Genomic DNA, 16,553 nt, shown 5'->3' on the forward strand with positions numbered 1-16,553 from the left:
AATTTAATGAACACTCTCCATATCAATGAGTATTTAGCTATACTGTTGCCTTATAGGATTACCATATTCTACTATATGGTTGCACTATAATTTGTTAAATTAATCCCCACATGTTAAATATTTAAGTTATTTCCACCTTCTTGATACTATTTTCTATAAAATGTAACAAGTCACTTTTCTTTATATATTTGATGAATTTTTATTTTTTTATAATACAACTCTTGAATTAGAATTAAGCAGATCAAAGAACCATATTTATTTTCCATAGAAAGACCATACAGATCTACCCTCCCACCAGCAGTGTATAAGAAGACTCATTTCCTTAAACTCTCAATAATATTAGGTGTTAACATTATCTTCAATCTTTACCATATTGATGAGCTGAAAAACTAAATTATTGACTTATTTTATAATAGTCATATCTTGACTATAGATATTTTATGAACTGTATATTCATGCATGCTGTGTGCCTATTTTGGAGTTTTCATCTTAATTTTATTGACTTGAAAGCATTACATTTGTAAGGATTTATTTTAAAATATTCAGGAACATTTGGAGGAACTCTGTAACATGGAGATCATATTCGTGGGTGCTTGCTGAGACTTTGATAACTAGGTGTTAATGTTTGAACAACTGCAGCCACCTGACCAAAAGAAAAAAATCCTTGGACATTTTCTCTAAGCAATTTGATGGTCAGGGGAAATGGGAATGCATAATTATGGATGTAACTGGAGTCCTTGAAAATAATTGCACTCATAAGTCACATAAGACAATTCATAACAATTTGGTCCAGCATTTTAATTTTATCTGTTAAATTATTCATGTGAATATTTTTATGAGTTTAACCATGAATATTTGATTGGTGGTTGATTCATAACCATAAAATATCTTAGCCCTTTATTTTTCTCATTTATGTCCAATTAACATATATGGAAAGGTGGAGAAAATTTATTCTTCTTAATATGAGAAACACCTTTCCCCACAGACTTATTGAGGCTGTCTAATGAGCATTTACTATGACTGGAGGTCAACATTATGCCTATTCTCGTAGTTTAATAAGTGTTCTAATAATAATTCTCATTACCTGGAGGGAAATATTATAAATCTCTATTTCACAACTGAGGGGATGACATTCAGAAAGGTAAGTAATTTTCCAGAAATCACACAGTATGTTGGTAGCTGAGATTAAACTCAAATCCAGGTCTATGTGGATTAAAAGACTGAATTTCCCCCACCCCACAGTGACTCTCGCGGTGGTTCTCAGTGAGCCAGGCCGGTGCGCCTACACACACCGTCTCTGACTCTGCTCCCACACCTTCTTCATCACCAGAGCAAATCGCCAAGATATCTGACACCCATTTAGTTACATTAAGTTTTTATCACCTAACAAAAATCTCTTTTCTGCCAACATATATTTACAGTGCTTTGCCTGCTATACACGTATGTGAGAAGGTACTTAGTTTGGCAGGCTGCTAAGTACGTGTAGCTAGATGTGAATGTCAAAAGATGCTCTGTAAAGGCTAATTCATGGATTGTGACATATGTTAGACTGTGACTATTCAATTTTTATTGAACCTAAACAAAGTAAGTCACCTTTGTAAGGAGCCAGTGAAAGAGCTCCTTAGTCAAAGACCAATGAAGACATCAATTATCTCAAAAATAACTTTTAGAATTCCACAGGGTGGGCAACAAAAAACATCTCAATTATTTTATTTAGCTTGATTAGATAACTCAAATAATTCTCCGAATGGGTCTGCATACTTAATATTATGAATTAGTGTGACCCCGCATTATAAACTCATAAAACTATCAAGAAGGGTATATATAGATGAAAAGATTAAATTTACTTTAATAATATCTTTTTCCTAGCACCAACATCTGTACATAAGCTGATTTAATCACTGCGTTATGAGAGCTGTATATGAATTACCATTGATGATACATTAAATCAGTGGTTCCATAACTGAGCTGAGCAGCACAATCTCCCAGGAAGTTATAAAAAAGCATGTTTTTATCTCTGAGTCCCTGGAGATTGGGATTTTTTTTCTGAGGTAGGGCCTATAATGAACATTTTTTATAAGTTCCCAGGTTAATCTGACATGCAGCCTGGTTTAAAAACCACTGCTTTAACCACGTAATGCCTCCCCCTGACTACAGCTCTACTTGCCAAGCAACAAAGGATGCCTTTGCCTTAAGCTATGCAAGTCTGATCCTCTGACTCGACCCACGAGACTCCTGGGTTGGGAAGCCTTCAGCCCAGCACAAATCCTGCAATCCTTAAAATCGCTGCCAGGGCCCTTCAGGGCTTGGTTTCTGACCACCTTTACTGTTCATCTCCCGCCACTGGCCACATGCATGGGCCACATTCTGCTCCTTTGCACACAGATGGTTATTCAGAGAATATGCCATGCTTAGTTAGAGCTTCTGTTCTGATCTTTAAACATCCACATTTTCTTGTCTGCCTGCAAATTCCAATGGATCTTCAGGATTCTGCCCAAACGTCCCTGGTGCTGTACCTGTTTTCTCACTTTTTCCTTCAGCATCCCAGGGACTCACTCCTTGGTACTGAGTTTTTCAGCTTGGCCCTCCTCTAGCCCAACGGTTTGTTACACTGTGTCGGGTTATTTCTTTACATTTTTATCCCAACACTGTGTTACACATTTTTTGAGGACGGAAACCAAATGGCTCAGTGCCTCCACGTATGTATCAGTAGATCCCAGATAAATGAGGGAGCTATTTCAGATATGCCTCTTTATCCCCAATGACACCTCTATAGCTCTGTTCTCAATGCTATTACCAATGATTTCTCTTTAAAATGGTACAATTTCTGGCCGGGCGCGGTGGCTCACGCCTGTAATCCTAGCTCTGGGAGGCCGAGGCGGGTGGATCGCTCGAGGTCAGGAGTTCGAGACCAGCCTGAGCAAGAGTGAGACCCCGTCTCTACTAAAAATAGAAAGAAATTATCTGGCCAACTAAAAATATATATACAAAAAAATTAGCCGGGCATGGTGGCTCATGCCTGTAGTCCCAGCTACTAGGGAGGCTGAGGCAGTAGGATCACTTAAGCCCAGGAGTCTGAGGTTGCTGTGAGCTAGGCTGATGCCACGGCACTCACTCTAGCCCGGGCAACAAAGTGACACTCTGTCTCAAAAAAAAAAAAAAAAAAAATGGTACAATTTCTTTAAAAGTGTTTTCTTTTGGGTCTTCAAACTTGTTTACTGCTCTTCTATTAACTGTATTCCTATTTTGTATTAATCAGTTCGGTACATCATTTCTTTTGTAAGACCTCTTTTCTTGTAAAATTCTTTGTATTGGATTTTCTGGAGTACTTTAGAGGGAACTGCTGGGAAAAACCGTCAACATAGCTGATTGATGGAGCTGTGTCCTTCCCTTAGACACGGTTTAAGCCTGCAGTCATGGAGTCTCTCTGCTCCTGGCTTCTCATCCTCACGCTGGACGTAAAAATTGCTCTCAACAGCTTTATTTGGAATGTTTGACCTAAACTGGAGCAGGTTTATACAGATTTTTTTTGTGTGTGTGTGTCTAATCCCCGAAGGATCACTGTTGAGGGAGCATGGGGGAGATGACCAATAGATTAATGATGCACAACATCATGCTCAAATTTTCCTTGCTGACTCCTCTGATCACTGAGGATGTTTTCTGAGATCTGCTGTGTCCTGCAGAGTACGAAAGGGAGGCGTGACTGCGTGCTGGCAGAGACACACAGAAGGCAGAGCCGCAGGGGCAGAGATGTGTCACAGGGCAGCCAGGCGCACAACCCGGGGCTTTCCCAGGAAAGGCCACCTAGGGTTAAGAACAGAGAGGGAAAGAATGGTGGGAGAACAGGAGGAGGAAGGAGAGGAAGGACAGCCCTGGGTCCCAAGGGGAGCGAACAGCCCCTCCTGGTCCCCTCAGTCTGTGTGTGTGTGTGTGTGTGTGTGTGTGTATAGGAGCAGTGGCTAACAGAACCTCTTACTCTTCTTTAATCTTTGTTGTTCTAGAATCCCAATTTTATTTTAACCAAGAAGGGTAGACCCCAGACCCCTCCGCATCCTTTCCAATTTGCCCCTCTCTTTTCAGGAACACTATCAGAGAAGGCCCAACCGACGCTTTGGTCTTGCCATGTGGTGCCATCATCTCATATTGTCACCTTCCAGAACAGGGACACACAAAGGCCCAGATTTGGTCCTTGTGGCCCATAGCAGTGCTTACCCAGTATGGGGAGTGGCTGGCGTGGTGTTCCTGTGGCTACAACTTGTTGCAGGGTCGTCTCTAGGTTAGAGGAAGAGACCAGGGGGCCTTGTCTGTGCTGAGCTGACCTGCGGCCTCTGGCTCTCGTTTCCCCGTCCCCAGGTGACTCTCGGGCCAGGCCCCCGCCCATGCGTGGCCGCCGGCTGCTGCGCGCACAGATGGCCGCGCTCCTGGTGACCCGGCTGCGCCACACGCGCCGCGCCTGGAAAAGCACCCTCTGGCGCCTGCTGCTGCCCGTCCTCTTCGTGGCCCTGGCGATGGGCTTGTTCCTGGTGCGGCCCCTGGCCACCCGCTACCCTCCGCTCAGACTGACCCCTGGCCACTACCAGCGGGCTGAAACTTACTTTTTCAGGTAAGAACCTTTTTTTGTCCTTTTACTACAACAGTATGTCAGGACAGATTATGAATAGCAATAGCTTTGATACTTTTGAGAATTTCAAATAAAAATTTCAAACATAAATGTTCTCGTTATTTTCGAGGTCTGAGTTGACAGGCAGAACCTTTGAGAAGCTCTTGCTCTGCTCAGGGCTGGCTCAGGGCAGATGCTCAGGGCTGGAGGGGCAGGCCTGGCCTCCAAACGCCGGTCCCGACGGTCCCCACGGGCGCCACGTCCCCTCCGGGAAAGGGCACGCCAGGCCACTGGCTGACGAGGAGAGGCTGGCACACCCTCCCCTGCAGGCCCTCTGCAGGGAGTTGAAGGGCCAGATATAGCCCAGAAGTTTTAGGATTCTGGAAAGTATATACAATGTACATTTCACAACCCCCCCCACCACAGTTCTGGGACAACAGCCTGTAACTGCACGTACCTCTCTGTAGAGAAACGATGACTTGGCTAATGGGATCAAGATGGTAAACATCGCTGGCCAGTGTAGGTGAGGACTTGCTGCAATATTTTCAGAATAGTCTGGGTTTTGCCACCAAACACATTTACACAAGAGCTTCTTAGAACTTCTGTGCTATAGATGCATAGACATAGGGTCGGGAACCTAACAGGAACCCGATCCCCTAAGTTCTCATTGCCTGCGCTTGGCTGGCACCTCCCCAGGGTCAACAGTAGTTCACAGTCGCCGAGCGCCTGCTCTGTGCTGGGCACTGCCCTGCGTGTGGTGACAGACGTGATTGCCGTGAGCAGGCACAATTGTCTTTCCAGGTGGCTGTAATTATTCACATTTGCGGTGGGGGGCAGATAATTGCAACCCAGTGGTACTGGTTTATGACTGCACAAGCTCGCTGGCCTGCCCTTTCATCCTAAGGATGACTAGGAGGACAGTATCAGTCCTGCTTGTGTCAAATATGTATTTTTATTAAAGTAATGAGCTGAATCAGCTAGTCTCTCAGTGCTTGCTAATATTTATGTAACTTTTACAGTGATGTGTCATTTGGAATTAAATATAAACAAATACAGGGACAAAGGAAAAATCTATTATGAACTCTTAAGTTTGTTCCTTTCTCTTTTGGTTCATCATACTTCACCTCTGGATGTCTTTATGCTCTGTGGGGTTTGGGTTTAACTAAAACAAAGAATCCCTGCAACAACCCTGTTTGTAGAATTGTGTCCATGTCCCCAGTGTCCCCTCTTCAACGGGCTTTCTTATCTTCTGGGGTCATCTATTCTATTGGCCTCCTCTCATCCTTCTTTTTAGAAGTGTTTAAAATGAACATACCTATGTGTAAGAATGCCCACTAATGCTTTTATTCTTCCTAGAGGTTCAGATTTCTGCCACACTCCTCAAGTATGAAAGGGTTGTCACTATTTTGAGCCTTTTAATTATAAAATATATTTCTTGAAGAAAATAATTAAAGCATAGGCTAACAAAAAAAAAAAAAGAAAAAAGAAATTAAAAAACAATCACATGTAATCCTGCTAGAGATATTTCCCATAAACCTATTGATGTATAATCTTCTGCATGTCATATATAAGGCTTTTAACTACATGCATTTGTATTTTTTATGACAATGAGATTACACTGTAATGCTTTCTGTAATTTGTTTGTTTACTCAGTCATATATTTGTATCTATTCTCGTAAATCAGTACAACTATATTATCTGTAAAAGCTATACTAGCCAAACTACAGTCTGTATACAGTAGTATGTTGCATGAAGAAATCATAATTTATTTAAATAATCTCTATATGGGGGGCACCTAAATATTTATTTAAGTGTTTTCCCCTATTATAGGCAATGCTGTATAAATATCTTTTTTTTTTTTTAAGATAGAGTCTCACTCTGTTGCCCAGGCTAGAGTGCTATGGTGTCAGCCTAGCTCACAGCAACCTCAAACTCCTGGGCTCAAGCAATCCTCCTGCCTCAGCCTCCCAAGTAGCTGGGACTACAGGCATGTACCACCATGCCCAGCTAATTTTTTCTGTATATATTTTTAGTTGTCCAGATAATTTCTTTCTATTGTAGTAGAGACGGGGTCTCACTCTTGCTCAGGCTGGTTTCCAACTCCTGAGCTCAAACGATCCACTCATCTTGGCCTCCCAGAGTGCTAGGATTACCGGCGTGAGCCACTGCGCCCGGCCATATATGAATATCTTTGTTTAGATTCATGTGACTGTGAAATTATTTTCATTATCGTACATTTCTATTAGAAGTTTTGGGGCAACAGCATCAGTATTTTAGTGGAAGATATTGCCAAATTTCCCTTATAAATTGGTGACAATTGAAAATCTTATAAAGTAGTTTATTTTTTTATTCAACAGATATTTATTGTGCACCTACTATATGCTAGGTACTATTTCAGGTGGTAGTTACACAGTTATGACTAGAGCAGGCCAAAACTCCTACCCTTGTGGGAGAAAGGAAGCTCACCTCCAAACTCTATCACTTTTGAGAGTCCAGACCTGTTATCTCATTGCTTTTTTAACTAGCTTTTTGATTACTGTTGAAGTTGAATTTTTTCAGTTATTAATATTTTTTATTATTTAAATTTTTGCTTTATATATAGACTATTTTAAACATCATCTGCAATGTAAATGTATTTCCATACTCTCGCTTCTAACTGACTTCTCCTTCACGCTTCCCCCATGCCCAACTTCACCTCTTCATTCTTTCCTTCTAAGACTGGTGAGAATTTCTCTACATGGTGTTTATTTTACCAACACCATTTTCAGTTGACTCCAAACAGCTATTTACATTCTCTCTTACAATATTAATTTGGTAATTATGTTTTTCATTTGAAAGCATTTTTTCTTCTCTTGTAGTATTCATTTTTCACAGCAGTAAAGCACTCCAAAATTATTTTGAGTCCGAGAATTAGAGATATTTTAATCTTTTCTTCTATTTGTAAGAGTAACTCTTTTAAAGGAGGATATTTGTTTGTTCCCATTTTTCACGGTGTTACCCAGATACCAGCTCACGTATCTGGAGCTTTATTTTCTCATTACAGGTGAGTCCCACCTGCAACAGGACATGCTACCTGCTCCATCAAGGGCTGCACGTGCCCCTCTTTTAATTGTTAATTTCAGGCTACAGAGAAAAGAACAAGCTTACATTTTTGTAATTTTTATTTTAGTAGAGTAGTAGTTTAGTTAGTTATGAGGAAAAAATAATAAGCTACCAGAGAGCATCCACATTGATGGAAAGTTTTCGTGTTCTTTTGCATTATCTTGCGTGTTGGTAGTGACAGTCAACACACAAAATAGTGAGGGAGAGAATGACTATCCTCTAACTGCTCTTGTTTAGAACTCCCTGTTGAAATTCACTGTTTTTCTTCCGTGTACAGAATCCTCTCATTTAGGCTGACTAGTTTCTCCAAAGACAACTCCTATTGTTCTGCATATGTATTAAACCTGCCCCTTTTCACTCTCAAAAGTGCCCTGGCAAGGGTGATAAATGATGTGACTATTTTATGTATATTGAATCTGAACACCATGGTCTGAATCTTAGCACAGGAATGATTCCCAAAAGGGCCCAGCTTCCCAGTTGTCACATTCCTCCCAACTGCCTACATGCCCAACTGCTCATGGTCACCCAGCACACATCCTTGCTGCTCCAAATGTGGGCACATCCTCGTTTCCTGATCCCTGAGCAATCTCCTTGGAGGTAGATACGGTTTCCATTACAGTTCCTTACTTTCTCTGTAGAGCAACTCCCTGTTAACAGGTGTATAATTCAGACCTGTATGTAGCTTTCAAAAATCATTAGGTGCTTTAGCTTTGTGTTGATCTGGACAGTACATATAAATCTTATTTTATTAGTGTTCTGACAATTCTCAATACACCGCCATATTCCTAAAATCTTACGGTTGAGAAAAAGAAGTTATATACCTACATTAAATACATTTAAAATTTCTTGCAGACTATAAATTTTCTTAGGAACACAAATCAAAACAAATGCACCAAAGAGGTTCTCTTCCATCTGGATCCTTCTGTGAATGAAGTGAGCAGACAGCACCCCCCACTGTTCACAGAGAATTTTGTGCTCCTTGGACCCAAACAAACCAGGAGATTTGGTGACTCAGTTTCCAATGGTCTCCAACTCAAATGCCTTGGGGGGTAGGTGGGGCCTCTGAGCCCATTCAGGGCAGAGGCGGCACAGAGCAGCCCCAGAGAAGCTGGGAGAGGGCTGTGCAGCTCTGCGCTGCGCAGTGTGAACACAGCCAAGCACCTGCAGGTGGTGAGGCCCTGTGGGCCCACTGCAAAGCTCCATGTAGCTGCTTGTTGCCCCAGGATGATGTCTGCACATATGAGCATGGTCCATAGGTCCTCCAGGTGCCTCTACCTCGTGCTCTGATCTTCAGAGGGACACAGTCATACACGATGTTGCTCCATCTCTCCATGTTTAAGGAAATGAGAAACTACCTTCCTTTCCCCACTCCCTGTTCTCTGTGCCACCTGACTTTATACACATTCATGTTCCTAGCAAAATAGGAATGCTTCCAAAACCTGGCTCAGAGCAGTTGTTAGCCACTGTTCTCTTCTCCATATGTCTATTATTGCTACCTGGATCTCACTGTGGTTTAACTTAGTGCTGGAGATTCTTGCCTTCTTTCCTGCAGGGAGACTCCCTTGGGGGTAAGGATCATACCTTCTTCATCCCTGTACCTTTAGTGCCTGCCACAGAGTCTGGAATGGTTACTTTCATTAAATACTTGTTAAAGTGGATTAATCAATCGGAATAAAATGGACCAGGAAAAGTCTCCCAGAAATTAACTCGGACAGGCAGCAGACAAATAAATGGGCTATGGAAAAATAGGTCTCTACACAGTAAAAATATTTAGTTGTTTCATGACCCCACCTTCTGGGATGGGGCACCTGGTCCTAACAAGAGGAGATGCACCCGATTGCACCACTAGGTTCACTGCATTGGAAGAACCTGTGGAGTCCTGGAACATGGACCTGACCCTGGCCCACTGCCTGTTATTTGTTCCCACCGTGGAACTCTCTCTGTATCTCCAAGTCCTCCAACCAGAAAACGACCTCAGAGGAGCAAGTGTAGGACTCTGAGTCCTGGTCACAGTAGCTGTTCTCTAGGAGCCACCAAAAGGCCAGTGGGCATAGGTGGCCAGTCAGTGCCTGCTCTTCACCCTGTCCCTGTCCTGTTTGCTTGCCTGCAGAAGGTGACCACCTGTCTTAGTCTGCTAGGGCTGCTGTACTACAAATTGAGTTATTTAGCAGAAATTTATTCTCTCACTGTTCTGGAGGCAGAAGTCTGACCTCCGGGAGGCCAGGTGTCAGCAGGGCTATGCTCTCTTTGAAGCCTGCAGGCGAGGATCTTTCTCTGCCTCTCCGGCAGTCTGTGGCATGCCTTGGCTTGTGGTGGCATCATTTCAATCTCAGCCTCCTGTCTTTACGTGGCCTTCTGCCTCTCTGTCTCTGTGTTGTCCAAATTTCCCTCTTCTTAGAAGGACACAAGTCAGGCTGGATGTGGGGCTCACTCTAATCCTCTATGAACTCATCTACTTATGCTGCAAAGACTTAATTTCCAAATACGATCACATTCTGAAGTTCTAGGTGGAAATGAATTTTGGAGGGGAAATTATTCAACTCTTTTCCACAACATTTTCCTTATCAAATACCACCCAATTTGACCAAATTCTTGGCCGCTGGCCTAAAGTAGAATCACTTGGTATTCTGTAAAAACCATGCCCTTCTGCTGTGTGCAAAAGGATAACAGAAATTAAAATTAACTGAAGACTAATGGCAATTGTTGGTATATATTCACTGGCTTCCTGTCGTGTCAAAACCCCCACCATGCTTTGCAAAATGGTCACTGGAATGTGTCAAATGTACACATGGTGATAATTTTCCAGTGATGTTAGTTATCACTCAGCATTCCTTGTGAACATCTTCAATTATTGACATTCTTCTCTCTGTATATGTACAACTTCCTTTTATATATGTGACATCTTTCTCTGTCACATGAGATAGTAACAGTACTTCATTTTTTTTTTTGATAATTCAGTGAGATGATGAATGGAAAAAAATTGGGCAGTTTTCTGTAAGAAATTAAATGCTCAATGAAAGTTGTTGTTATTCTTAGTATATATTAGAGTGGAGCGAATAGATCATCTGTGCCTCTGAATGGGACGAGTGGGGCACAGGACAATCACCTGCAGGCGCGTGGAAAGCTTTTCCTGGCAGAGGAACACACAAGCGCTGACTGCCTTTCAGACCTCGCGCCCCGGCTGTCCTTCCCTTGTCTGCGAGGTCTGCTCTCACCCCGGGCTTTGTCCAGATCGTGGAGCACCCAAACTCTGCCATGACTTTGCATATCCAATTCAATACCTCAGGAGCATTTTTCCTGCCAGTCGTGGCATGGCTACTGCTTTCTCAGTTCAACTCACCCATGGTCACTTTACGGTCCAGTGGGGAAAAATAGGTGGCAAACAAGATAGCTGAGTCTGTTTGCCTGACTTATATAAACGTTGCATGGGTTCGAAGACTAGCACTGAGTAGGCATTCTTAAATATTTACTCATGAGTGAATTTATACCCTTTACTCTCTACCCAACCCTGAATTTAAGATGCACTTTACTGCCCTGGATGAACTGTCGTATGGCCCAACCCAGCTGAGATTCAGTACTTTGTGAATTGCTGATAGTATGGAACTATAATATGTCCTACCTCTTAGTGTGAAGAAATTTTTAAAAAAGAGAGAAAGAGTCACTGATGAAAACATTCTCATTGTGAAGACGCTGAGCTCATAGATGTTAAGTGCATTCTGAGTTGACACAAGTAACAAGGAGTGGGACTGAGAACACAATTCAGGGCCGGGCATGGTGGCTTACACTTTGGGAGGTTGAGGGGAGGATTGCTTGAGGCCAGGAGTTCAATACCAGCCTGGGAAACATAGTGAGATCCTCCACATCTCTGAAAAAAAAAAAAAAAATTATCCAGGCATGGTGGTGAGCACCTGTAGTCCCAGCTACTCAGGAGACTGAGGCAGGGGGATCACTTGAGCCCAGGAGTTTGAGGTTACAGTGAGCTATGAGGATACCACTGTACTCTAGCCCAGGCCACGGAGTGATATCCTGTCTCAAACAACAACAACAACAAAACAAAAACAAAGCAAAAACAAACAAAAAAGAATACAGTTCAGGCATTCTGGCTCTATTTCTCATTCCACAAACATGTACAAAGACCCAAGTCTTACCCTCAAAAAGTTTACAGTCAGGTGGGAAGAATAACTCTAGAAACAGACGGGGGCAGGTGTTAGAAATGCTGAGAGAGGCAGACACGGGGTGCAGGGCTGCAACTTAGCTGGTTGGGAGAATCCATTTTGGGGTGTCAAGGAAGGTTATTTAAGACTGTGGCCCCTGGGCTGAATCTTCAGAGTTGAATAGGTGTTCCCCAGCCATATTAAAGAGCAAGTTTCCTCTCCCCTTCTCTCTCTAGAGGAAGAAATGTGAATAAATGTGAGGAGTAATGAAGGTAATCCGCCAAAGTCTTTGTGCTTTCTGACACGTGCTGTAAGAGTCTAAGTAGAAGAGACAGTATTCTGCAAACAGAATGCGGGAGGCATTAGGAAGTTTTAAAATCTGGGCAGTGACATAATTGGGCTTATTTTTGTAGCTTCTGGGCATGAAGTATGATGTGGAGCAGACCCTCTGATTCTTCCTCCCTCGTGGGTAACTTTTTCTCTCTGGACTCATGTAAGATTTCGTCTTTATCCTTGGAGCAGAGGATATTTTTCCCCCATCGTTTCCTCATCAAACCTGCAGGCTTAGGTCTTTTCTCAGTTCAGGGTAATTTTCTGCTATAATTGATCTAATTCTTCCTCACACCTGTTTTCCCTTCACCTCCTCTCGGAACTCCCAGCACATCTCATGATCGGGTCTCCCACGTCCGTCTTTCAAGTTCTTTGTCTTTCCTTAAGGATTTCTTTCTCTTTTCTTTTCTTCTTCTTCTTGTTTTCTGTTTGTTCTATTTCTGTTGTATCTAAACAGTGACCAGCAACTTACTCAATTCATATCTTCAATATTATCTTTAGGAAACCACTGCTGGTTTCAGAAAGTCCTGTGAGTGTGATTCTCAAATACTATTACTGAGCTGTTTGTTTTTGTTTAAGGTGTATATTCCTCCTGTGATTTTATTTTCAATAAGTATCTGTACTGATTTAGTTTTTCTCTGGTTTCCGAGACCCCTGGGATGTGTGATTGCTATTGCTGTTTTGTCGGATCAGACAAGGACGTTGCCTGTCACCTGAGACAGCTCTGAGAAAGGGGAACCCAAGCCCATTCCACCTCCGTGGAGCAGCGGGCGCTGCCAGTGCTTTCTCCAATTCCCCATTTCCTACACTTTCCCAGACTTAGGAATAGGAAGGCATCAGCCCATTCAATTAAGCTTTTTCTTGACTACTAGGGGCCAGTGAGACCGGGGGTGCTGAGGTCAATCTTACCTGGGGATTTGCAGATCTCTGAGGGTAGCACTTCCCAAGGTGGGTCCTTTTTGGTCATCACCTCTGGACACTCTGCTCCTGGTCTTCCAATTGCATACATTTGTTGCCTGGCCTACAGGAAGGACAGCCTTGAGTCAGCTCTGCCAGTGGTAACTCCCTAGAGCCTAACACCTCACCTGCAATCAGATGTTCAGCACCAGAAGCTGATTGGAACAGGAAGGGTAGAAAGGTTGGAGCTGGGAGGATAGGGAAGGAAGGAGAGAGAATGCGGGTCTTCCCGGAAGCCCCAGTGCTTCTCAGGGTTGGTTTGATCTTCATCTGAATCAGAATCACAGGGGGCTTTTGTTAACCAGGATGACCCTTGGGGATGGTGCTCAGGAGTATGCGTTTGTTCAGCCAAGTTCCTTGAGTCACTCCTGTGCCCATTAAATTTTGAGAAATAATGATTTCAAGAGAGAAAATCACCCCATTTATTAACTGCCTCAGGAATCACAATTAAGCAGAAATTTTCAATTTCTAGTTGTCTGGTAAGGACAGATGTCAAATGCTTCTAATATTGAGATTTATTTAAAAATATAACCAAGAGTGTAAAGGCAACCAAAGAGGGATAGTTTAGGAACAAGTATTTGAATTTTATAGCAAGGAAATACTTTAAAACAAGGTTTTGTGTTTTTTTTTAAATGGTGAGCTCTAGACCTAATAAAAAGGTAATAAAAAATAAACCTTAACTTTTAAACTTGTTATTAGTAATTATTGCAGGTAAACTGCTTTATGGATCAAATATCTTTTCAGAAAAATATTTTCAGCTTTCATATTTGTTCTTGGATTAATGGGTCATAGGGGAGAAGTCTAGAGTATTTCCAAAGATGCCACAAATAACAGTTTCCTTTTACATAAGCCACATTTGAGCAGAAAGTATATCCCTTTCCTTATAAAAATGTTTCATTATTTGTTAGAACCCTGAAGGCTGTTTATACAGAGCTCACACTGTCTACTTATGAGACATAACTTTGTTGTAAATTTCAGCATGTTCTGCCATTGTGTATTTCTGGCCATAGCTGTAGGGAATCACATTAGGCCAGTTGTAAAGAAACTGATTATTTAAAAATCTTTATTGTATATAATGCAGAGGGGAAGATAGTGTTTTCCTATAAACAGCTATTTCTTTCTGGGTTTGGATGCTACAGAGGTGTTTGTATTCTAAGTTTATGCAGAGTTACTGCTCTGAAAACCAATTGTCCTCAGAATATAATACTAATTTGGTATGATGAGTTTCAGTTTCTTTTATGTTAAATTTTGTTCTTGTTTGAATGGTAAGAACTCAGAGAAGCTCAGATTTAGGGAAGTGCAATAATTGGATAGAGATGCAGGATTAGGTCGATGATTTCAGTGCATATCACAGTATGTTCAGCAAATTATTTTTGAGAACCTGCTGGGCTCCAACTATGGTTATAAGCATGTGCCCTTTCTCTGGAGGATTATTTTGTTCTGGTAATGAGAAACCCACAGTTAAAGTCCAGTGGAGGTGTGTGTCAGGGCCACTGGGCAGAACCAGTAGAGAAGAGGAGGCGGGAGGGCTCAGGTGGCATCAGTGTGCCAGCGCCTCCCGAGCAAGTATCCAGGAAGCGGGGCATAGCGAGTCCATCAGAGGATCAGCATCCTCAAAGAAAATCCGCCCAGTGTGGAAGTGGTTCAGCTGGGCCTGGCTGGGCTGGGCTGGGCGCTGCCTTCTGGAAGAGCATGTCCAACAGGGCTGAGGATATCAAGGCCCAAAGACTGTGGAGGGATTTCAATACTATTTCAAGGCATATAGGCAATACGGAGTCGTTGATACATTTTGGGCAGAGAAAACGTCAAATTGGTGTGTTAGAGAGCTCACTGAGGGAATCAGGGAAATTGGGAATCTGTAAAGTTCCCATTAATATGTAGAGTTGCACTGCACAAGTATGAAAGTTTCTTCTCATCCTGGGCTTACATTTGTACTGCAGGATGTGGGGGTGCAGTAAGCCTCAGTAACTCAGAACTCCCCATATGTGAATGCTCATAGCAATTCAGAAAGGAATTTGGGAGTCAACTTTTTACTGTCCGTGGACAAAAAATTTAATTAGAAAAATCAATGCTTAAAGACTACTTTAGGTTGCTTACATTCCTTTTTTCCCTTTTTTTTTTTACTTTTTATTGAAACATAATAATTATACATATTTATGGGGTCCATATGATATTTTGATACATGGATACAATGTGTAAGGATCAAATCAGGGTATTTAGGACATCCATCACCTCAAACATGTATCATTTCTTAGTGTTAGGAACATTTAAAATCTTCTCACTATTTTGCGATATACAATAAATTGTTGTTAACTATAGTCATCACCCTACTGTGCTATTGAACACTAGAACTTATTCCTTCTGTTTAACTATATATTTGTACCCATTAACCAACCTCTCTTTATCCTGCCCTCTGTTGCTCTTCTAACCTCTGGTAATACTTACAGTTCTTAAAAGAAGCTAATGTTATAAGTTTTTTAAAAGGAACCATTTATGTACATTTGTTAATCTTTATAGTAATTCTTTCCAAAAAGAATTGAGGTCACCATGTACATATAAGTAGTTTATAAGGCTAATTATGCACAATCCTTCTTTATTTTTGAGACACGTGTTCCCAAAGATATCTACTGGAAAAGAATTTTGTAAATAACACAGTGCAAATTCTGGAAAGTAATAAATGTATATATTTTTCTAAATACTCTAATTTAAAATTTTAATTAATTGAAATGAGCCCCCACTCTCATTCAGTCCAATTTAGAGAAGTTTAAGATTTCTTTTCTTCCACCTTTTCTCAAGTCAAGATGTTTCTTAAAATTGATGTGCAAAATTTAATATAGAGTTTGTTTCTGCACCTCCCCCAGAGCTACATGAATACTGTGATTTTTGCTGATGGCGTTTTCAGTAAAGAAATTCAGTGTTGGTGGCCTTGGTTTTCAGTAAAGCTGTTTGAACTATTAATAAACTTCCAAGACTTATGCCAGTAAAATAAATACCATAATTCAATGTGTACTTAAAGCACACATAGGATTCTGTGTTGAAGACCTCTTATAAGAAAATGTAGTTCAATATAGTTCACATATAGAAACCAAACAATATAATATAAGAAGCTGTTTTACTGCCAGGCTATGTAACAGAACAAATATTCAGACCAATCCAGAGCCCCAACATTGAGAGTATAGTTTTATAGGTTTTGATATATTAATGTGATGTAAGATTATTCAGCCTTTAAAATTTGTTTTTAAAAACCATGTAAATATATGAAAAATGGTTACACGTTTTAATATTGAATGAAAAGATGAGAAAATAATATACTGTGAAAGCAAGTATATAAAAATGCGAATCTGTAATAACAAGACTCTGCTTTTAATACACTTTCAAATTTTATTGCTTGTTTGGCTTTACTGTAAAAA

At 41.4% G+C, this 16,553-nt stretch overlaps 1 protein-coding gene across 4 annotated transcripts in view; it reads left to right on the plus strand.

Annotated features, from left to right (window-relative positions):
• LOC123647677 (ATP-binding cassette sub-family A member 13-like) overlaps nt 1-16,553 on the plus strand; it is a 399,770-nt gene that overhangs the window by 212,397 nt on the left and 170,820 nt on the right. For all 4 annotated transcript variants that reach the window (XM_045565332.1, XM_045565334.1, XM_045565333.1 and 1 more), the window contains exon 36: nt 4,354-4,603. In XM_045565332.1, coding sequence (XP_045421288.1) covers nt 4,354-4,603 — 250 coding nt within the window. The remainder of the gene's footprint in view (nt 1-4,353; nt 4,604-16,553) is intronic.

Source organism: Lemur catta, chromosome 11 (genome assembly GCF_020740605.2).
Source record: "Lemur catta isolate mLemCat1 chromosome 11, mLemCat1.pri, whole genome shotgun sequence".
In the NCBI taxonomy this organism is placed as follows: Eukaryota; Metazoa; Chordata; class Mammalia; order Primates; family Lemuridae; genus Lemur; species Lemur catta.